This window comes from Arvicola amphibius, chromosome 2 (assembly GCF_903992535.2).
Source record: "Arvicola amphibius chromosome 2, mArvAmp1.2, whole genome shotgun sequence".
Taxonomy (NCBI): domain Eukaryota; kingdom Metazoa; phylum Chordata; class Mammalia; order Rodentia; family Cricetidae; genus Arvicola; species Arvicola amphibius.
In genome coordinates, this window is record NC_052048.2 from 182,579,170 (window position 1) to 182,604,444 (window position 25,275).

A 25,275-nucleotide genomic window follows, 5' to 3' on the forward strand; every position below is an offset into this window, starting at 1 on the left:
CTACCAACTTTCTAAGTTAAGGCAATGTGGTCATTCAGAGAGCACTGATCTTGCAGACAGATTAAGTCAGAGCAGTGTGGTCTGCTGTGCCGTGGGCAAGTTCTGTGAGGCTGCTCTGTAAAGACAGAACAAGCTGGCTATTAAGTTCACTCCTTTGAGGTATGCCTTCCACCCATATTTACTAGTTTTCCCTTCAAGTGTTATTTGAAGGGGCTCCATTCCTTTATGGCATTTAATCAGATTGAAGCCTCTTCTTATAGACTTTGACCCTTTTTTCTTTCGCTTTTGAGACACAGTTTTGCATAGCACTGACTGTCCTGGAACTCACTTTGTAGACCAGGCTGGCCTTGAACTCGCTGAGATTCACCTGCCTAGGCCTCCTAAGTGCTGGGATTAAAGGTGTCGCCACCAACACCTTAAAACGAGAATTATCTGAAATTTTTTCTGGGAACACATTCACCTAAAGCCATATCAGGTATCTGTTTATATTCTAGTCAATAACAGGGTTTGCTGTATCTTAGCACTGGTAATGTTTTTGTTTCCTTGTTTTTATTAATGGATATCTTTAAAAAGTTTTCTGGTATCAACAAGGATTACAACAGAAACAAACTGATTTCATATATAATGTGGCTCCAGAAAAGTATACTCTAAAACATAAGAGTGGTCATTTAATTTGAGAAATGTAAGTCTTCAAGTAACAAGCTAAGGGAGCCATGGGAAGGATTGCAAAGACAGCTCTATGACCCTACTTTCTTCAACATCAGTTAGTAACTCTGGTGCTCTACTGGCAATGTCTTGTTCTCAGTCAGTAAGGAGGGTTCCCGAACTCGTATACAACACTGGGAATCAGATGACTAATACTGAAGTAATCTCTCCACGAGAGCAAAATCTACTCCCATTAGGTCTTTAATATTTGGTTTCTTTTCCCACTTATTTCTTCTAGAAGTGGGATAAAATCAAGATTAAAACCTCAGATCAGGCAAGTGTTTTGGGTAGCTGAAGGAAGTCTGGGAAGGAAGGCGACAGTGACTGGGAGATAAACATGTTTCTCACATGTCATCTGTAGCACAATTCAAGTTTATTCCATTTGTTCTTGCAACACGAAACTTAAACACAGTATTAGTTAGCATTCGGATGTACATGAACTAGGATACTTATGAAAAACCCAACTGTGTCAAAGGAATGACATTGTGTAACCATGAACTCAGATACCAAAAATGCACAAAGCACTAGTCTTCCTCCATACTGCTTAGAAAGATTGTTTCTCCATTTACAAAATAGAATCAGGACAATTTAAATTTTTAAATTTTGCATGCAAAACACTGCAATTGCTTATTTATGTAGGAGGGCACTCTTACCAGCTTCTTCTATACACAACCAAGTATACAATATTACATGAAGAAAATAGCAGCTGAGCTGAAGTTAAAAAAAAAAAAAATCAAGTACACATAAATTGAAGCTCTGTTACCGGGGAAAAGAAGAAATGACTAGAAGGCTACTTGTTTGAGCTTCCACATGCTGCAGTTACTGCCTTTCTTCGTGTGCAGCTGCTTCTAGACAGGTGAGCTGGGATATGCAAGTGCTATATTAGAACTCAAATCTATAGATGCCGGCATGAAGCTGTGGGGGATCTGTTAGTACGCTAACCACCAATAGGCAAATTATCTGTTTTTATTTGATACAGTGCATATGAAATGATGGATCTGATATAAAACTATAGAACATGCAGATTTTTTTCTAGATGTTAAATAGTACTTCAGTGGAGAACAAAACTTAACCTTTTATTAATGCATGTAGTACCAAAAGCAGACATTTTAGCTTCCTTTATTCAAAAATATTAACATTAAGTGTCATGAATTTCTCTGCCAAGTGGTTCAGAAATACATTATAAATAACCTAGTTTTTTTATTTTTTATTTTATTTTTTAAAGAAACTGTAAACCATCCTGGTCAGTCTATCCTAGTCTATGTTTATATGCTATTTTCTCAAGCAATCACTTCATAGCTATGGTTTACAAAATGGCCAACAAAGGGGGGGGGGAGGCAAAACAGCCTCTTACTGCATTACAAGGAACACCAGGATAAACTGTACAAAGAATCCTATGGTTTCAGTACCATAACGACTGTAGAAAGCAGACCCAAGGTTAGGAATGAAAAGACAATATATTCTCTGCAATAGCCAACTCTAACAAAACACTCTGAAAGAAAAACTGAAAATTGTGTAAAGGATTAAAATTCAAGCCTTTAAAAGAGCAGTATGCCAGGAGGTGAAAACCAAGGTCTCAAAAACACCCTGTTCCATTACACTGATAGTTACAGACTGATGAGTGCCCTCCACTTACTATCAGGATGTCCAGCTCTAAGCTTTGTGGCCTTTTGGCTAAGATCAAGTGTAGGATGTCCAACTCTAGTAGGTTGCATTAAGACAGCAGAGTTAGCCAAATACACCAAGGTATTTAAGCTACTGTTTCGTGATTGTTTTCTTGGACATAGAAAAATTACAGGGTCAGGCTAGTTGAAAGTGAAAAAGCCACAGGATAAAAAAGAGTTCATGGGAGAACACACACACACACACACACACACACGCACACGCGCACACGCACACCCCAACCAACCATCAACTGATCAAAAGTTATTTAGCCAGGCTGACTGTTCGTGGTAATAGTTTAACCCTACTATAGAATGCTACATTGCCTTAAAAAAATCATTATTAGTTTTTTAATTATCCATAATCTGAATATAAGTCCCTATCCCACCCACCCTTTAAAAATTTGAGGTACATTCAATTATTGCATGACTTGGCTAAGGAAAGATTGTAATAGTTTTTGTAAGCCTGTATGGATGACAAGTCAAAGAAATCCTAATACTTTAAATGTAGGATATCATATTTAAGGTATATTTTAATCATTTTATTGTTCATGAATTAAAATTTAGAGATAAGTCTAAATTTTCTGCAGGTCCTAAGAACACCATTTTAGGGCACTGTATTCTAAGAACACAGACTGTTGTGAAGTTGTCACATGTATGCAATGCATGATTGTTAAGAGAAACAAAAACACTACAGAGGTGAAGCAGTGTTGGCCCAGCAAGAGTCAATCAACAGCTCAGGGAGACCTGGTAACAAGCACGTTTTTGAAGGGATGAGGTTCCATCTATTCAATTAGTGCATCTCACCCCAGTGATAGCTTTGGTGCACAAAAAAAAAAAAAAAAAAAAAAAAAAATCAGCATCCATGGTGGGGTCTCAGAGAGGCATCCCAAAGAATATTCTTCATTCTCCAAACACAACTAAGGCTGATTCACTCAAACAGCAAATGAAGACAATCTGTAAGTACTAAGACAACTGTTCTCTCTTTATAAGATACTAACACGTTTATGGCTATGATTTATTTTTAAATCTCCTTTTACTACCAGCAGGAGTCTCAAAGTGTTTCAATGTTATATAAATGTCTAAGTCTAAAGGAGAAAAAAAAAGAAATAAGCATACTGGAATGATTCCTCCTTTAGGCTCCTAGAATTTAACATTTTATAAATAAAACTAGTCAGTTTTATCTAACAAGACATAAAATTGATGTGAAAGGGGAGAGAAAATCCAAAGTCTAGTCGTCCAGCAATTTAGGGGTGCGCCACTTATCTGAGCTTTCACAGAAATATTGAAATCATTCAAGATTTTGGTCACTAACCACAGCAGCGCTCTTACCGAGCCAGAACCCCAGGAGAGTGCGTTCTTAAGGCAGAAGGCTGTAGCTAATTGCTTATCTCAGCACCCTAAGCTGACATAACAGCAGCCACTACTGCTCACAGCTAGGCTGCCCAGTAAGTAGAGTTGGCCTTGTATGGTCAGACCTTAAACACACTAATACATTAGCTAGGGAGCTGAGAAGGTCCAATGATCCCCACACACTGTATTTTTGCTCTCCCTTGGGTATAAGCTGTATATTACTAGAAATGGAAAAGAGGCTGGTTTGATCAGGAATCCCAGTAAAAGCCCGATCACATTCCCCACTGCTCCTCCAAAACATGTTTTTCCCCCTTGGTAGTCTGATTTGTTATGAATTTCTCTCTCCTCTCACCCCTCTTAAAGTATTTAGCTGAAGAAGCTGGCAGATAGAAAGTGACAGACAGACAGGCAGCAGTGTGAGGCCACAGGAGAGTCATTCTTCCCAAGTTATCAGTCCATCCATCCATTACTGGAGAAGAGCTTTGATTGCCTGGTTGTCAGTGGCTTCAAGGGCAGTCAGTCCATCTGGGCCTTTCACAGTCTTATCAGCACCCTGGAAAAGAGAGGAGGAAACCTTCATCAATTGAATTCACACTAGAGAACAGTGAGTGCCAGAAGTGGGTGGCTATGTGGCACAGGCCTTTTATACTCTGATCCTTGGAATCCTTGGTGGAAGGATTGAACCAATTCTGGAAAGTTGTCTTCTGTCCTTCGCACTGTGCTATGACATGTACACGCCCACACTAACATACACACAGTAAGATAAAAAATTTAAAATGCATTATTATTTTCCAGGAGTTAGACATTTTAAGAAACAAAACAACTGTCTTGGGTACTGTTTTATTGCTCTGAAGAAACACCATGACCAAGGCAACTTATAAAAGAAAGCATTTAACTGGGGGCTTGATTACAGTCTTAGAGTGTTATTAGTCCATGACCATCATGGTGGGGAGCAATAAGAGCAGGCATGCCACGAGAGCAATAGCTGAGACCTTACATCTGATCCATAAGCCCAAAGTGAGAGTGAAAGACTGGGGATGGTGTGAGTTTTGGAAATCTCAAACTCCAGAGACACATCTCCTTCAACAAGGCCACACCTCCTAATCCTCCCAGAAACAGCTCCACCGACAAGGTACCAAGTATTCAAATATGACCCATGGGGAACAGTCTCATTTTCATTTAAACACCACAACTCAGCATCAGCATTAAAAATAGTGAGCCAGCTTTTACTTATCATATTTATCCAACTGACTAAGTTTCAAAACAATAACATCCCTTGGTTTCTGGAGAAGGTAGAGAGGGAGAGACAGTCTTTTTTAAAGGGCATGGCTCCTGGTAGGTCAGCTACTTTCTAGTGGATGGTCTCATATGTAGAATATATAGTCAGCACCAATTAGACTCTGTGGGATGGACGGACGGACGGACTGACACACACACACACACACACACACACACACACACACACACACACACACGAGGAGCTAGGGGTAACAGTAGGGGTGACCAAGAGGAATTGAAGCTCATTTAACTTTAGCCTCACCTAGATCAAACACCTGAAAGATCCCGCTCTTCAAAGCCCCAAGATACCTAGTTTCCACTTCTCAGACTCTCATTAATTCTCTCTCCAGCCCAACAGCTTTTCAAAGTTCCTATTAGAGTGAATTTCTATTATGCCAACATTTAGTTGACAAAATACTTATAATTCTAAAGGCCAGATACAACTAGATGCTAGTATTTTAAATGAAATTAAAATAATAAATTAAAATAATAACATAACACAAAACATGTACCAATAAATAACAAAAATAAACCAATTTGTCAACATGGGTGAGAATGTTAAGGAAAGTGGTTTTTTTTTAAAGACTAATGAAGTTACTGGAGAATTTGGGTATATCTTTACGAAGCAAGCCATTTTTGTGCATTAATTTTTAGTTATGTGATAATTTCCATAGCTTTACATAATATATTTCTGTTCCTATTTGAGTTACCAGCTTTAAATTTTATCTTTTGATTTCCTGCTACAAAGACAGAGGAGTCTTAGCTCACCACACACCCTCTTCCTTCCTCATTCAGACTCCCACTCTCTTATTCTATTATTTTGTTGCTTTGCAAACTTAAAGTTATTTGAATCTAGATTTCTTCATACATTTTGACAGTGTATCATTTCCCATAAAGTAGTATTATTAGATAACCTCCTGACTTTGTCTTTCTCCCTGCGGATCTTTTAATTTGCCAAATTTGGTCTGTAAAACCTGTGTGTATGTTGATGGTCAAAGTTAAAATGTACTAACAACGTTTAGTTATTTGAGGTAAGCACTGCTTACTGTGGCATGCAGCAACTACTATCCTCTGCTATCTTTCTGTTATTCCACAATGCAACTCTGTGCAGACCTCCCAAACAAGCAGCTGTAAAGAGTGCAGTGCAGCGCTACACCAACAGCCCGAGGCTTCTCAATTTCATTCGTTCATTTTCAAACAACAAACTTCTGAGCCTTTATGTTACTGTTAGAGTAAACCGGTACAATAAAGTAGAAGACAAAATTCTAAGACAAGAAGAGGAAAAATAAGACATAGCACACAACTGGCAACTGACCTAAATTGCTCTAAAATTTGGAATAAGGTAGTATTGTTCTCTAAATGCTGAGTTCTCTGGGTGTTGATGTATCTGAGCAGTGAGGACAGTTAAACTCCTAATTCAATACACCCACTCTCAAGACAGGATTTATAGTCTCTGCTGTTTGGCCTGCCCCTCCTTCCTTTTGCTCAACTCTTTCCACCTTCTCTGGTCGTCCTGAATACATATATTCCCCATTCATTATAGACCTGCAGCACTTGCTCAGGTCTTTCCATCAGCTATCTCAAGTACATGCAGCCTTTATTCCCACTCTGGACAACATATCCCAGAACAAGCCTGTAATCTCTCCCTACACACTCACTCCTTTTCAACGTTCTCGTGGTAAAGAACTTCCCAGGAACGTGAGAACACCATGAAGCCTTCCTTTCTTGTAGACTTTCCCCTGACCAGTTGTTAAGGCTGCACTATCTTAGTATTTCCCAACTACCTTCTCAGCATCTTATTTTCAGCATCTTCTCAACATTTAGATGCAATAATTTCTTATTTGGTTTAACTTCTTTATCTTGCAGCATGCAGTATGTGGGTGATCTTTCTCAAACACAATGCTGACAATTCTCTTCACCTTCCTAAGAGTCTTTAGTGGCATCCTCATAAATGAGAATTAAGAATGTAACAAAAAACCGCAAGCAATCTGCTTAATCTTGTCAACTTGACACACCTAGAGTCACCTGGGAAGAGGAAATTTCAACTGCCTGGACCAGATTGTCTGTGGTGATGTCTGTGAGAGATTATCTTGACTGGTGATATCATCCCTAGGCTGATGGGGCTGAGTTGTACAAAAAAGCTAGTTGAGCATGAGCCTGAGAGACAGTTAGAAAGCAGTGCTCCTCCCTCCACAGTTTCTGCTTCAGTTCCTGCTTTTCAGCCCGCTCTGACATCTTGATGACGGACAATGACCTGGGAGTGTAAACTGAATAAACATTTCCTCCCCTACGTTGCTCCTGGTCATGGTGTTTATCAAGTAATAGAAAGCAAACTACAATATTACCTAGCTCTCATTTCTTGCTAAATACTTTCTAGCCCACACTGTGGCTTCCAGAAAACCTATTGCAATTCCTGGTGTCTCCATCATGTACCTGAGACTTCTTTCATTGATGTTTTCTGGCTTGAATGACACCTCAGTTCCTTTATAAAGATTCTTACGAGAGCCTGGCGGTGGGGGCGCACGCCTTTAATCCCAGCACTGGGGAGGCAGAGGCAGGCGGATCTCTGAGTTCGAGGCCAGCCTGGTCTACAAGAGCTAGCTCCAGGACAGGCTCTAGAAACTACAGGGAAACCCTGTCTCGAAAAACCAAAAAGTCTTACGACACTCTCTAAGCTTTCCCAGCTCCTGCTGGCTGACCTAAGAGCTGTTAGTGGTACATGGTATTTTAATGCTACCCTTTCTACCCTTCCCTGGACTTCAAGAGCTTATCTGACCTTCTTTGTTCAGTTCCCCCCTCTCTTACGTATGAGCTCTTGTCCAAGCAATCAATCAAAACATTTTCATAATACTTGCTGTTTAATGTATCTGTTTTCCTTTATCTCTGCCCTGAGCATCTACCTTGAACTTAAGCCTCACCTTCCCTCCCTATTTATCTGCTTTGAAATTTATATCAAGCCTCATAAATACCCCAAATTCAACATATCCTAAAATCAATCTGACATCTTTTTTTACACACTAGTTCCTTTACCACAGTAAATATGTTGATAGCAGGAGCCAATCCTATTAGTCTTTGCATTTTCAAGGCCTTGCAAAGGCCCCAAACAGGATGATGTTGGTGATGATAAATCTTCAAAGAAATATTTAATCATGCTATGTTTACTTGGCCTAAAAGAAACATATACCCTCAAATAATTAATTTTTTAACATTACAGAGGCATTTTCTTTCTTTTCTGAAGTACTTGTGCTTATTTGAAATTAAAATTTCTGCCTTTAGAACATGGGGTCTGTGAGGTCTGAGTATACACTCACTTGGTTCTTCTATATACTCCTGGTGCTTAAATGAAAACCGTTTATTTTCCTTTATTTGATATTAAATATCCCACCAACTGAAAAATGCAAAGGAACAAAAAAAATCTGTTTGTTCTCTACTCAATAATTAACTCCTATTCAGTTATTACATTCTATGAAATCTTTCTAAATCTCCCAGGCAGTTGGCTCCTGTTTCTGTTTGTCCATGGCATGCTGTCTATCATACTGAGCTGAACACCATCTCCTGGCTCTCTCCAAGGCCAGTAAAATTTCTTTATCTCTGTTTATTTCTTTACACAGAGTTGAAAAGAAATGGAATTCTCAGGCTCCCTTCAAGCTAGAGGTCACCATCTGATATAATTAAGGCTTCGCTCATGCATCACTTCCCTTTTTTCAGTAAAAGCCCAGAAGAACATTCTCACCACTTTCCCTTCTTCCTTTCCAAACTTGGATAATCCCTGCAGGTGCAATACTCACTCATTCTGGAACCATAACAGGTTACACAGGGCTGGAAGGGTACAGAAGGTGGTTGATGACATTCATATATAGAAAGTAGAGCCAGTGGCTGGGCCTTGGACTGTAACCACTAGACAGCTCGTTTAGAGACACAGTCTTGCGTAGAATCCTATAATAGGAGGTTCTGCTACTCACAACTGAGCCCTACTCCTCTTATTACTCACTGGAGTAACAGGCAACTTTTCAGACTTAGGCGGCATTCTATTATAACAGGGTGCTTACTGTAGTCATCTTTGGAACCCAACAACTTGGACAGTGCCTCTACAGTGGTTTAATGAAAAAAAATTATGCCTGTCTCATGGTGTAACTGCATACTTAGGAACGCTGTACCCTTGCTGGATATATACTTAAGTCACATCAGTCTCTTACTGTAGTAAACATCTGCATCCAATCCAAGGAAACTTCCCTTTCCTATCATCCAATCTAAGTATGTGCTACCATTTCCTACTGTATCAGAATACTACAAATCAGAGAAACTTTTAACTGTTTGAATGTGTATTTAAATATTACCATTGCTAAGGATCTTACAGATACTGTTCCATTTTGGAGGTATTTAGTGACATTAGAAACTATCCAAATACGTAAACTACATACATTGTAAAATTATATTTACTGGTACAGGACTTGACAGCACATTTAAGTTGCATATTAATCCTAGATACATGATGTAAGGACAGCTTAGACAGTAGTAGTTCCATGAATTTTAATTTAATACTAAACATTATTATGGCCTTTACATTTTGGTAATTTTGGGTTTTCAATATATCATAGACAAATGTTACCGTTTTTCTCTCACCAGTGTTATGAAGCGGGCACTGTTAACTATTTTATATATTGGGGTTCTTAAGTTCAGAGAGATAAGAAACTTGTCTAGGGTCAGTCAGCGCTTCCGACTTTGAGTTCTGTACTCTGTACATATTTAGTGGGATTACCCATGGCCTTTTTGCAAAAGTGTTAGGATGAGACATAGTTCCCTTGGATATCTGCATCTTCACTGTGTGTCTTATGAGAAAGTACAGAGCCTCGTAAAACGCAGAGACAGGATGTGTCATCTCATCTGTGTGTGCGCGTGCGCGCATGTGTTTTATGTATGTATGTATGTATGTATACTTATGCTCAGATACCAGAGGTCAATGCTGTGTGTCTTCCTTAACTGTGCCCTACTTTATTTTATGGAGACAGAGCTCTCACTAGCCCTGGAGCTCACCAAAGGGCAAGTCTGGCTGGCTACTGAGCTTTAGGGATTCTCTTGTGTCCATCTCCCCAGCAACTGAGACTACAACTGAGCACTGCTATATCCAGCTTTTCTGTGGGTACTGAGAATCTGGACTCTGTTTGCACAGCGAGTACTTTACTGATGGTTCCCTCTAGCTTCAACCTCACTTAGCTTTCAAGAGTCAAGTATTTCAAAAGCGTTCCAAGTAGCTACCTCAACTCATGCCTGGAGGACCCTCCCCCTGTTCACAAACACATAAGTGCAATGTTACACAACCTTATATTTGATTTTATTTCTTATTTGAACAAAGTGACTACTATCCATTTCTAGTTGCAGATATAATGATGTGTATTTGTTCTGTTACTCCTTGTGAAATTAGATGTTAATGTCTCTAAAGTAAACCTTTTTTTTTTGGTTAAGAAGAATAAAAAGAACATTTGAAAGTTTCACATGATTCCCCCCCCCCACAAATATTATGGAATAAGTACAAATGCATCTTTCAACTGTTTTCTCCAAGGATATTCAGTACTGAGCTCTTCTAGTAGTTGGAACATCCTACGTTTTAAAGGGGTGCTGATCCTTGAAACAAACTTCTTTCAGGAAGCATGTTTCAGGGACCCATCACTCTTGCAGCAGTAAGTGTTCTCTAGTCTGCTAAGTCTATCAATCCTGAGTAGTCAGTATTTACTGACAAATTACAGTGCAGCAAATAGCTTGCACACACAGCACACTTACTTGGCTGTAATGTGGTGGTCACAGAGGGTCACGGGAGCTGGGCTAGTTTCAATGTCCACACCCCTGATATGGCTTGAATGTGTGGCCTTGTGACAGTCACTCCTGTGTGTCAATTTGATAAAAGATGATGTAGTACAATGGCTCTTGAAAGTTATTTGTAGCATCTGTTCATACTTCTCAGCCTTCAAAGCCAAGAGTCAACTAAATTCTTTCTCATTATCAACTAGACAGCTCATGTCATTTTGTTTAAACCAGCTGTGTGAACCTGGGCTAAGTTTACTCACTCTTATGTACAGTTTTCCTAACAATAAAACCCACACTTTCCACATTCCTACTTCACAAGATTGTTGGGATAAATTAGGTGGCCTGATCTATTTTAAAATTTAAAAACAGTACTTGCACTTTGAAAGTGTTAACTTAGCTGTGAGTTATTTTATGCTCTTATGGACTGGCCCATGTTCCAATAGAGTAAACTTATAATGAGATGTTAATGAATGTGTTCAAACCAGATCACCTGGGAAGCAGGAGTGAGAGGAGATGCTGTAACATACAGCATCTGTCACCAGCAGAAACCATCTGAAATAATGATGTGCTCCAGCTTCAAAGAGCTGACTGGATGAAAATATTAAACTTAAATGGCACATTTATTTAAGAGATTAATAAACCTAGCATAACAGTTCTTTAGTTATTATTGGGCCAATTTTTGCTAGTCTCTTTATGATGCAATCTCCTCTTAAAATAAGGCAACTGAGAAGGGAATGTTGGATTCTTTGAGAGTCAGAGGCCCTAAATATTATTTGAAGCTAAACTTAACACTTCTACGGAAATTTTAAGGTTTCAAATAATCATTAACTGTGGCTTAAGTTAGTGAATAATTTTGGCTCATCTATTTGCTTATGCTGCAAAGGGCGGATTCCCAGTCCTTCCTTAATCTTATGTATCTAATTCTCAGTTCAAGTCACAAAACACACCTGATGCTTTACTGGTGACAACATTGTGAGGGACTTGAAATGCACCTAAGTTTCATGCCCAAGAGGCTGCTTGTAAAAAAAAAAAAAAAAGCAAAACCCACATTGTTAAAAACATCAATAGTAGGAACTGCAAAGTCCAAGGATGGAACCAAGACTCAGAAAGATGAACAGGAAATGTTCTTTCTCTAATGTGGCTCCTGGCTCACAATTTTCTGTTGTTGTATGTGAGAATGAGTACGTACAGAGGCCCAGAAACTACAAAGGGACACAAGAAAGAACAAAAGGAATTTAAGGGAGAAAGGCTGAGCAGAAGAGACGAACACAGGCGATGACAGTGGAAGCAGAGACACTGGTGGGGGAAGGGGTTAAGTGCAGACAAGGAACATGGAGAGGAAGAGAAGAGGGTAGGGGAGAGTCAACTACAACAAGTACATATAAAGGTACCATATGGAGACCCACTACATTTATAAGCTAGTTTAAACAACAACAATAAAAAATTCTTCTTAAACCGATGACAGCTTATGCTGGAGAGGATGTGGGGTAAAGGGAACACTCTTCCATTGCTGGTGGGAGTGCAAAGCTGTACAGCCGCTTTAGAAATCAGTATGGTGATTTCTCAGAAAATTAGGAAAACAATCTACTGGCAATACTGCTGTCGGATATCTATCCGAAAGACGCTCAATCTTACCACAAGGACATGTGCTCAGCTATATTCATAGCAGCCAGAACCTGGAAACAGCCTTGATGCCCCTCAACTAAAGAACAGATAAAGAAAATGTGGGACATTTACAATGGAGCACTACACAGCAGTAAACAATAATGGCATCTCAAAATCTGCAGGCAAATGGATGGATCTAGAAGAAAAAACTATATTGAGTGAGGTAACTCAGATCCAGAAAGACAAATATAGTATGTACTCACTCACAAGTGGCTTCTAGACATAAAGCAAAGGAAAAAAACCAACCTAGGTCCACAACCCCAGACAACCTAGACAACAAAAAGGACCCTAAGAGAGACATACATGGATCTACAAAAGAGAAAAAGACAAGATCTCCTGAGTAAATTGGGAGCATGGGGGGGGGGGGGTCACGGGAGAGGGTAGACGGAAGGGGGAGGTAGGGAGGGGAGTGAAGAAAAATGTATAGCTCAATAAAAACAATAAAAGTTCTTGTTAACAGAGAAGATGGTTCTATTTTCTTAGCAGACTATTTTGTTTAAATCTTAACAAATGAGAGAAATAGATTACAGAGTGATCCAAATAGTCATGAATCATTAAAATTAGAGCTGTACAATAATGGATTGTTATGATTCCTTCCCCACCCCCCCCATCCCCCCACCCCATCCCATTTACAAGTAGACTTCTTAAGGAGGTTAAGTTCTTTGCCACAGTATGAAGCAAAGAAAGAAAAGAAAAGTTTCTTTTGGACATCTTCCTGGAAGATAAAGCCCCCAAAATGTTAAATATAATTAGTAACAGAATGATGGTTTATGAAAACAAATTAAATATGCTGTTTTTATAATCTAAGATACAGTACATGGGATGTAACATGTTTATTTAAAAGGATTCCCATTCCTACCTTATTTGTTTGTTTTGGCTGCTTGAGACAGTCCTGATCTATAGCCCAGGCTGGCCTCAGATCTTCCTGCTTGTGTTCTGAGTTTTGGGATTACAGGGATAACCCACCATGCCTACCTAGCTCCTATTATCTTTAAAAGCAGTGCATACTACATAAGCAATGTAGTCTGCTATCAGTTTATCACAAAAAAGTAACATTTAATAGTGACCGGTAACAGAAGTAGGGTATTTTTAGGGTAGGTATATTAAGGGTATTTTTCTATAACACCCTATACAAACAGATTTAGAAATGATTTTTCCCCCCTAGGATTAAAGAACAAGGATACTGAACTACTTAAAAATCCTTTATTATCACTTATATAAACCATAAAAAATTATATAAATTATAAGGGATTTTTAACAAGAAATAATGTAGAAAGTTTAGTACCTGGTAAATGATGTAAGAAATGTTGAACGTAACATTGTAAAGCTGCTACTTTCTCTTGGGGTATTTTTTTTTTAACCTTAAAAGTAACATATGTAACTCGAAAAAAACTGAGTTTGGGGCTTATAAAAGCCCATTTGTTAAAAATAGTAGAGGTAAAAAAATATATGATTTTACCATTGATCTTCTTCAAATAATGTACTCATGCTATCACTCTGACACTTGAACTATGAATTGGAAGAGTTTAGTAATGAACCATGGAGATCCAGATCAGTGTTTGGTGAACTCTTGTTTGGCTACATTTGTTTCCAAGTGTTAACAAGTCCAAGCTAATGCACATTCAAGTTAGGAAGAACCACCTTGCCACTAAAGTTAAGGCTTTAAAATGATGCTTACTATAAAATCCAAAGTACTTGTGAGCTATAGTGGGGGCTGAACAGCAAACTACAGTCTAAATACTTGTTTTTGTAAATGACATTTTACTTCCTACTCGATGGAATATATGGAGCTGTTATTGCAAAATTATGACTAAGACCACATGGTTTGCGAAGGCACAGAACACTGGTACTCTAGCCCTAACCCATGGTATGCTTGTTAGGTATGCCTGTTAGGGTCTCATGTAGCTCAGGCTGATCCTGAACTCTTTAGCTTGCCTCCACAACCCAAGTGCTGAGATTACAGGAGACTGGCCTTTATTTTTATAGCACTGATATTCAGTGCTTACAGTTCAAAGAATTTCCTCATAAGGACTTTTTAGGGCAAAAAGGAGAACTTCATTCAACTGAGCTAATTATAATTCTAAATGACACATGATTACAGAGTCTATTTTTGCTTTGATAAAAACAGGCTGAACCACAGTAAGCTTGGCCCTTCTATCACTTGATGCTGTGTTGTTATTCACTACTCTTCCCTCGTGGGTGTCAATATCACACACTCACTTTACCAATTCTCTGGTCTTAGTGAACATTACCTCTGGGCTTGGAGCAGTCTTGGATCATCTCTTACCTTTTGTAAAAATCCTATCTAGAATACAGTTGAAAATGTTTTCTTTGAATCTACTTTCTTTGCTTTCTATGTTTTAAGGGTTCACTACCATTTCTTATCTAATGTTTAATGAATGAATCCCCTTTGTATGATACACTACAAGGCATGGGTTCATTAATTAAAAAAGTCTTTTCTGTCAGTTGGGAGAAACACCCCCCCCCCACACACATAATAATAAACAAACTCCCAAACCAACAAATAATCCCCACCCCCCCCAAAAAACTGGGAAGCAAGCACATGTGGTTAGATCTCAGTCTTGAAATAGAAGCCTGATATCTGTGGATCTCTGCATTTTTCTAATTTATCAGCTCAGCAATTAAACATAAGTCTGCATCTCTTTCTATCTATAGATATAGGTACGTTCCATGCCTCACAAACTGCTCTGATTAATTCCAAAGGCATTTTTTAAATGGTAGAGAGAACACAGGCTGTTGAACTTACATCTTGGGACAGATTTTGAATCCATTAAATTTTGTCAGGCCTTCAGGCAGTTAAATTTCCTTGAGATATACAGTCTCTTTATTCATAGAGACAGAGAATGCTTGTGGTATTTGACTTGTGAGTAAATTATTACTTGGCACACACAGTTTTGATTCCAACAGTTTTCTTTGTTTCTATGTTCTATTAGCTGTGATCATACTGAATGTTTCTAAATTGCTGCTTATTATTTTATCCTTATGCTAACAGCATAATAGTTGCATATGAAATAACAAATGTGAACGATTCTAGAATCTATAAGGATCCTAGCTTTGGAAGTCAGAATTGATATAAATACTGACTGCATCTTTTTGTTTGTGTTTTTTGAGATAGGGTTTCTCTGTGGAACAGCCCTAGCTATGCTGGAACTAGCTTTGTAGTCCAAGCTGGCCTTGAATTCACAGAGATCCACCTGCCTTTGCCTCCCAAGTGCTAGGATTAAAGGTGTGCGCCACCACTGCCTGGCTTCTGACTACATCTTTTAAAAGATACATTGGAATAGCCCTGTTTTAGCAATAAGGAATTTCTGATGGGGTACCACTGATTTAAAAACAAAACAAAACAAAAAAACTGGCTAACAAAACTACAGACTCAGGAAAATATAAGTAAAATAAAAAACAAACTGGTTAACATAACTCAGTAATTTGGCAACATGGAACATATTTATAAAGCATTTATTAGGACACAATTGGAGAGCCTAATATATGCAAATCAAGTTGGCCTATTAAGAATTCTTTTTTGTTTGTTTGTTTTTTGAGACAGGGTTTCTCTGTAGCTTTGGAGCCTGTCCTGGCACTAGCTCTTGTAGACCAGGCTGGCCTCAAACATCTGCCTGTCTCTACTTCCTGAGTGCTGGGATTAAAGGCATGCGCCACCACTGCCTGGCTAGGAATTACATTTGTAGAAGATTCTTTAACAAGGAAACTTATAAATACAGGTCTAAATGAGTTGAAGAATAATATTTTGACACTAAAGAATGTAGAACAGTGACTGATCCCTCTCTAAGATAACTATGTCTTGTTTTGTTTTCGTATAAAGAAAAACAAGTATATCAGAAAGAAAAAAATGTTCTATATGTAGTTCAAGAAATGGCTAAGGGGAGAATGAATTGAATTTATTATAAAAGAATAAAAACCACACATTTACCTAGTTATTTTTTGATATGGATTTAAGAGTAGAGCTCAACACCAGTGTTAAGGGCGCACTGTAGAGCTCTAAGGGGTAGTGACTAAGTGTAAAGACAAAAGTGTAAATCCTCCCCAGTTCTCTCTATTACACTGAAACTCAAGCAGCATGTGCAAAGCCCACCTTCAGTCTTAGTTACAATAAAAACTATTCTCTATGGATTACATAAATATTTTGCATCAGGACTTGACAAATCTTTGTATGTACACACTAATTTAATTTCTTTTTCTTTTTCCTTACTGCTTTCTTTTAGCAGGCTGTAATCTAAGATCCCAAGTGGAAATGAGTCAGTGTATGGTCATAAAATACAAGCTTGGTGACTTACTCTATAGAGATTTCTTCCCTTATAGAATACAACACAGCTAGAATGGTTGTTAGTAATTAGCTACTCCCAAGGCTGGATCCTGTACTCTTATTGTGTATTAACAAAAACAGAAACATCAGAAAACTCCTAGAATCATCACTGCTTCAATGATATCAACAAACTAGAGAGCTCTTAAGTACTTCTGATCTTTCTCAGTATAGACTACAGAAAATAAAGTGTAGAATTCCAAACCCGCTACTTAATGTGCTCTATCAGCCTGTACCAGGATGCACATTTACTCATTCACGATAACATTTTTTATGCCGTTAATGCTTGCTTACTTTAGCTGACTTCTTTTACTTAACAAGATGTTTTAAAGAAGGAAGCTAGGCCAAGCACTTTAACCATCACAAACTGGAAGCAAACAGTTTGTAGCCAGCAATTATAACTAACACTGTTCTAGATCTCAATTTCTGTTCCTGCAGTCACACTTAGTTTAGTTCCAAATCAATGAGGATTTTAAAATAAGAGATAAAATGAACATTGGCCTTACCTTTGACAGAAGCAACTTCACACAGGAAACGTGACCCTCATAGACAGCAGACAGAAGAGGGGTAATATGATGTTTATCTGGAGCCTATAGACATCAAAGAGATAATTTTATCTACTTTTCTTCTTTTTAAATCTTCTTTCTATATCTAACTAGGGAATTCTTATGACTATTTCAAAATTAATACCATTTTTCTTTTTGTAAAAAAAAAAAAATACAAGTTTCCAGTCATTTAAAAGTTAACAAGAAGCAAAAGTACACACATAGTGTCTTCTCTTGGCAATCAGTGTGGAGAGGAAATCTGACCTAAACTCAAATCTTTTATCTGCCCCTTATGTGACTAGTTTCTATGAACCTAGCTTCTCCACTGTTGTAGAAACACCAGTGTGGTTCAGAAAGGAAGGAGGAAGTAAGAATACTAATAAGGAGGCAATACTAGACAGCCAAGTTGGGTCAACTGACATGGCAAAAAGTTATCTCTTTCACTATTATTATCACCTAAACGATTTCCTAAAATCCTGAAATTACAGAGGGCTCAAGTCAGGAGATGACACTCCTGCCTGATGACTTTTTCACATTTATCTCATGGTCCAGGCTAGTGCAGCCTACTACTTCCGGGTCCTATGTGCCATTACATGATAGACAGCATCTACTACCTACAGTGGTAACTCTCCAAGTTTTAGAACTTGAAAAGCAATAGCCAAGTGGGGGAGACAGTAAACAATTCATTAACTTAAAGAATGGTTTGTGTAGGACTATATTATTTAAAGTAACTCATAAACCTACAGCAAAAATTCCTTGAAGCACGACAGACTTTTCTAGAATGATATCTATTATACATATACCATTAAGTATTAATGTATGTATAATACATACATTAATATCTGCTCCTTTCAGAAGCAGAAATTCCAGGATTTCCAGCTGTCCACAATCTGCTGCGTAATGAAGAGGCTTTCTTCCACCTTCTAGTGTCCGGTTGACATCTTCTCCCTTGTCAGAGCAGCCAGATAAAAACAACGTTTATATGGATAAGAAACTGAAGAGGGAAACAAACAAGGCATCTGATTTTTTTTTAAATTTCTATAAAAACTTGAGTTTTTACGAAAATTCTATTTTTTGCAAAGTAAAATGAAAATGTAAAGAAGTCACAGTCTGCATAATAACATGGTACTCAACTCATGATTAGGCAAGCTGAAAACAATTTAAGTAATAATGCTAAACGCAATGAGATGTATCATTGTGTTTATTACCTCAAATGAGTTCAGTCAGTATACTGTCGATATGCAACCACAGAAGACTGCTAAGTTCAAGTACTAAGATTTTGTATTTTCTATGACTATATGACTATCAGAAATTAAACTTATAATCATTTAATTTTTTCGGTATTTACTAAAGTGGTGCAGTAAAACAAGCACACCGCCAGGCATTAGAGGACAAAGGTGAACAAAAGCAGGCATGGTTTCCAATGAATGCAACTTGCCACTTAGTGTATGGAGATGACCTAATTTGAAAAAATTAAGTGTTCTATAACCAAAAACAATAACTCATCATCGCATGGTTACCAGAAGAACATGGCTTAATCTTGATAACAGGGATGCAGTGTTAAGACATTAACTTTTCTAGTGAAAAACGTCTGTATTTTTGGTACTGTGCTATATACATAATTTCTAATCCCTTGGATAAGGGCCTTTTTATACATCAAATGTAAAGCTAAAAAAGAATAGTTTTTCTTTCTACAGTGCCATGATACTTCTAATTCAAATTTGCTTCATTTTATAGGAGAGTTCAGATTTTAACAGAGTAGCAAAATGCCTAAAAGTTTATTTTCTCAATAACAATACTATTCACTTAGCTTAGACTAGTCAATTCACCAAACCCTGGATAAAGAGGTCAAAGCCTTAACATTCCACAGCCATCACCAGCAGTGCTTTCAAGCGCCTCAATTTCCATCCTTTTCACTCAGCTCAGTGCTTCCCTTCCTTCCCATTAATGCAAGTGTGATAGATTCCCTAAGTCCACGCAAAGTCACGATTTCTCTTATCCACATCATTTTTACAGATATGGTAAGCTTTCCCTCCCTCAAAACCACAGCAATCATTTAGGTACAGAGGGTTTTGCCACATTTCACATGTGTATTCTTTCTTTCTCAATGGGATGCAAATTCCAGGAACAGAAATCATATTTTTCTTCTTTACCTCTTCCTACAGTATGATGTGTGGGTTAGGAATACACACTTCATCACCACTAGACACTCGGCAAGGTATTTATGTTCTGTGTTTACGTGCTTTCATAATTTAAGATGGAGAGAGATTGAAGTACTTGGCTTTCACAGAACTATTGTGGAGATTAAACTGGATGAGCCAAGCAAAGCACTTAACCCCAAACATATAGAGCAAATACACCATCTCTTTAGAAGAGCGAGTTTCACCAGAAATTAATTTCCTCTTCCGAGTTAATGGATATAAAACAACCTTTCTGTAAGTTAAGATTACTATGGCAATGGAAAGCAGTGACTTCAAACAGGCTGTTTATTTACGCCAATTCAGCCAAACATGGTTTATTATGAGGACATTCCCTGATTTTCTGAGTTGTTTGGTAGTTGGATGATTTTGCTGTTGTGCACACAACATAGAACAGATTTAAAAACTAAACAGTACTTAGAAACCTGACAGCTGCCGCCTCACTGGAGTTTTGTTACGGAACCACCACGGACATACGAGCTGTTTTTGAATGGAACATGTGACACCTGATGGTACATCTGTTACAACAGCGACTTAAAATATATAAAGACAGGCGCATAGATCTTAAGACCCCTGGGGGAGAATGGACAGTGTTCCAACTATTCCATGTAGTTCCAGGACCAGAGACTACTCACTTCCTAAACCTTAGATCCTTAACAGTGAGCTAGAGTGAAAATATCTGTACGCTCCACATGGTTAAAGTTCAACTGCGGGGATAAATAAGGAGTATGTGGTATAATGCTTAACACAGAGCTAAATGTTTAATAAAAGTTAACTATCATTTTTATGGAGCATTGGTATTGGTTTAACCCATCTATCCATCCATCCTATCCATTAATTGATGAGTCAGGGTCTCATGTAGCTCAGACTGGAAGTCTGAATGAAGGGACCACAGGCATTCACACACCTGGTTTTATGTGGAACTGAAGACAGAACCTAGTATGCTGAGCAAGTCCTGATATTAATTTATACATGAACTAAAAGACTATCCAAAGCCGAGTTAAAGCAAGTTTCTGCAGAATGGTTGAAATATGAACATATGGCTTAACATTTTATAGTTTAGAAACAAATTTAAACAATAAAGGTGATTTGCTGTACCATCTTACATTCTAGTCAAATGAAATACAAGTCGACAAGGGGTACTGATGAGATCACTGATAAGTTTTCCTCCCATTACTATTATTTTCTTTTCATATCAGTATTATCTGTATGGACCATTATACTAAAACACAGTAAATAAACACCCTTAATAAGTACCGAGGAGGTTGCTTTTGTTAAAATGACAGTGCTCTGAATCATGTTGGATTCTTAATACAAGGCTGCAAACACGTATGGAGCAGCCATGTTTACACTTTCTCCTTCACCCCTCACACTTGCATTACAAGGCTATTCTGGCTGACAAGTGACAACACTGCAAAGACTGTGATGACCACAGTACAGGGTTCTCTCTGCAAAGCCTGTGATGACCACAGTACAGGGTTCTCTCTGCAAAGCCTGTGATGACCACAGTACAGGGTTCTCTCTGCAAAGACTGTGAGTAACCACAACACAGGGTTCTCTCTGCAAAGCAGCACCGAGAAGTATACAGCATTAAATGTACTAGAAAAGTGGAAGGGTTTAAGATAATGTCTTAAGATAATGTCTTTTCTACATTCACCAAAATAAAATTAGAAAAAGTAACTTAAAGCAAAGCAAAAAGGACAAAAGAATAGAAGGTCAGAGTAAAAATCAAGTAAACTGAAAACAGGACACCATGGAGAACAATAAAAAGGTGACTCAGGAAGATCAATGCAGCTGCTCAGCTATTCTGAAACATGAACAGAGAGAAGGGTAAAGCATATTAAATGCCAGCACCAGACTCTACACACACCTCACAAGGAAACTTACAAATACTTTCGGAAGTCTTTGGACCTGTTCTACACACTTCAGGAAACAGAAGGGATGGGGAGATTTATCAACTAATTCTGAGGTTGGCACTAGTCTTCTAAGGAAGACAAAGATATTACAAAAGCTTGCTTTAAGAATCATACCCTCTGAGTTGTTAGGAACCCTCCCCTGGTTATTTAAATCTTAAATTTTCATTATCTGCTTACTTCCTATTTTCTGTGAAGAGAAGGGTATTTAACCATGCAAAAAGAGCTCTGTGCAGAAGTATTAGGCTTCAGGCAACTACTGCTACCTAGCATATGGGTAGCAATGAGCTATGGGCCTTGGCTGGTGGCTGCATCCAAATCATCTATAGCTCCCTTTTCTCTCTCCCAGGTAAAGGTCCTCAGTTATTTATTTATTTATTTATTTTGGTTTTTCAAGACAGTGTTTCCCTGTAGTTTCTAGAGCCTGTCCTGGAACTAGCTCTTGTAGACCAGGCTGGCCTCGAACTCAGAGATCCGCCTGCCTCTGCCTCCCGAGTGCTGGGATTAAAGGCGTGCGCCACCACCGCCCGGCAAGGTCCTCAGTTATTATGTTTCTCCACAACTTCTCTGCTTTCTCACCTCCTAGACTAGGAAAGACTTGTATGCACACATGGCTGTAAAAACAGTTCTCAAAAAGACAAAGTGATACAAGTGGCCATGGCCATATACTTAATATCTGACATAAATAAGTTCAACAAAAATAGATTTAACACAACACCAAATAAAATAGAAAAAAAAATATTTTCAAAGTAAAAATGTTGTTTAAAATGTACTGTTACCTTGAATTGTACTTATAAAAGTAGACAAAGTTAGAAAAGATAAAACCTGGTACCAGAAAAAGACCTACTACTTAACTTGATTTAACTCAACAAATATTTAGTATAAGTTAGACAGTTTTTACTTGCTTGAAATGAAACAGGAAGTCCTGACTGAATAAAAGAATTAGCTGCCTTTAGGGGAAAGCAAATATGAGTGCCATTAAGTTTTGTGTCCTAAGAACAGCAAAATTATAGGAATTCAACCAAGAGAATGATCAAAACCTTTCCTCCCTGGCAGCTTCCCTTTACTGTGAATTAACTTTCAGGTGTCTGCGTCCCTTCTTGTTCGACTCTGAAGGCCACAGAGAGAGCAGAGACTGCAACTTTACTCCCATCACCACGGCTGGTGTTACTCTCAGACCTCAACCAGAGTTTACTGTGACTTTGCTTATGACTGCGCATATTCTCGGCATGTTTCACCACAAAACTAAGAGTATTAACAAATGATAAAGGAGAATGCAAAACAAAAAGCAGAGACATTAATTTTGTACTTAAACATGTTTAAGTTAGTTGTGTGTCTTTATGTGGACAACAGCAAGAAAACTGATGAACAGAGCACAGACAAGAAGCACGCACCCCAGTCCTCTGCATCCAAGGCACAGCAGGCGTGAGTAAAAGTACCAGGTTTTTTTCTCCCAGTCTTCTTCAATCTTTGCCTATTTTCTTAGCTGGTCTTAACATGGAATAGAAACATGCATAGAAATCTGTGGAGTGTGTGTGTGTGTGCGCGCGCGCGCGTGCGTATGTGTAAAAACTACTGTCATACAAATGGAACACTGGATGGTGTGTTTATGACTACCACTCAGATCCTGTGTGGCACACATTTAGAGGCACAGATTTCTCCTTTAACTCCAGATCTTTTCTATGGATCTTAAACTACACTAGGTTAGGTTCATGTGAACAACAGAAATAAAGACATAAAAACGTTTGATATTAAATGGCCACCTGACTCTTGCTGATAACTTTCTTTAGATGAAAAGAAACAAGTATTTCTCTTCCTTTGATTTCCGAATAAGCAGTTTGTGAAACCAAGATCTAAGGCACGAGTTCATATTGTACTGTCACAAGAGACTAATGTCCCCCAAAGCTACTAAAAAGCAGGCTATGTGTGACAATTTTGTAGGACAGCATGTAAATTAACACTAGACACCTGACTGAGTAGAAAGCAAACAGCAAATGTATTAAATTCTACAGTTGAGCCAATGTTCAGTCAGTGTTAAGTATTCCCTGTCTCTCTAAAATTTTTAAGATCATAAGACCCTTCTGAGATGACTATTCTGGCCCCCACTTCCTACCTTCTCCCACATGCACCCTATTTTCTCACCCCACCCACCTCACTAGTTAGAATTTGCACCTCAGGATGTGATTTTGCAGAGAGTTACATCACTGTACCAGTTCCAGAATTACGAATTACAGCAGAGCAGTGGGTTCAAATCCACCTGGGAAGGCAATGCAGGCAAAAGGTGAGAAAAGCGCTGGTACTTTATCTGCAACTTTCTAATACTGAAAAACTGACAACAGAAAGTAAAAAGGGATGATATAGATCTCCGACCTTTCCCCTGCCTTCTAAAAAGTTAATTGGTATATAAATAAGCTATAAATCTTCAATGTTATTGATATTATTTAGTAACATAAAGTTCATTGAAAGTAATGAATAGTAATTCCCACAACTATATTTAATAGGCACATGCTCAATTAATATATAATAATGTAGACTCTTTAACTACTTATTACTAGTTAAAATCAAGACCACAGTGATCACTTTCTACAGTTAAACAGGGCACTCATCTCAGACAGTTTCCTAATTGAGAGGCAGTTCACTGACAAACTACTTAAAAAACACTTCCGTAGTGGGCAGTGATGGCTGTAGATCTTCTACAAAAGATCTTACAGGAAAGACAGAAAAAAATGTTACTTTTCGCAGTAATAAAAAAAAAAACATTTAAGAATGAAGGTTACAAAATCTGGTGAACAAGTACTTCAGATTTCGTGTGTATGTATCCATATATGTGTATATGACAGGCTTTTCTTATTAATATACCAGTACTAATGGAGTGAAAAATACAATGTGCTACAAAAAATTTTAAGCCTAAAGAAATGCAATGCTTAACAGTTGTCAAGTATTTTAAGGCAACACAGTTTTAGCTATCTACCTTTCTGACCTATAATAAAAAGGGTTTGAAGAAGAATCTATGAAGTTAAGCCCCTAATGGTATTCCCCTACTCAAGCATTTACTTCAACTTAGCATTTTTTTTTGTTCAAAATAACCAATTAAGTGATTCAAATTACAGAAAATCCTTAAATTTTATACAGTTAGTTTGTTTGCTAAATGACCCTTAATTTTTCTCCTAAGGTCTGAAAGTCGTTAGTCAAACATATATTTTGCAACTAAAATACTTAAGTTGTTTTAAAGAAAAGTTTTATTTGTGGTATAAAACTAAAAGTTTAGTAGCTAAAGGTGTGTATATAATATGAAGAAATGCTTATCAAATTAAGAAACACATGCAAAATACTACGTTTTATCTCAGTTTGAAAAAAAAAAGACAAAAATGTAGCTTTATTTACAAGATACAAACTCAGTGACCCATAATTGGAATTCCTTCTGAAAACAATTGCATTCTGGAAAGTGTTGCTATTTTATTCAACGGATTACGGATATAAAGGTTATATTTGTAAACAAACCTGTGACAAGAGAAGGAAGCAGTGGGGAGGAAGATTTTACCCCTCCCCTCACAAATCATTGGTGGTCCTGACACATTCAAAGCATAATGAGGGGAAAGGAACAAGAGTGTTCTTTGGAGTGACTCGGGTCAGAGCTGAAATCCTGTCCTCCTGTGACTCAGCTGTGAGAGTTAGGGAGTTACTCAGTTCTCTCTTCGCTGACTTCCCTGCCTAGTTAAATGACACATGTATCCACATGTATATATTGCTGTGTTGACTATATACATACAGCACAGTACTCAAAGAAAGGACATTCTTTTTTAATTACTGGAATTC

At 38.0% G+C, this 25,275-nt stretch overlaps 1 protein-coding gene across 1 annotated transcript in view; it reads right to left on the reverse strand.

Moving 5' to 3' along the window:
* Positions 1–1,059: 1,059 nt before the first annotated feature.
* The window catches only part of Mtpn (myotrophin), a 34,127-nt gene continuing 9,911 nt past the window's right edge, over positions 1,060–25,275 (reverse strand). The window contains exons 2-4 of the mRNA XM_038320598.2: positions 18,183–18,296; positions 17,310–17,393; positions 1,060–4,272 (exon numbers count right to left, since the gene is read on the reverse strand). Of these exons, the coding sequence (XP_038176526.1) occupies positions 4,186–4,272; positions 17,310–17,393; positions 18,183–18,296 (285 nt within the window). The 3' untranslated portion in view covers positions 1,060–4,185. The remainder of the gene's footprint in view (positions 4,273–17,309; positions 17,394–18,182; positions 18,297–25,275) is intronic.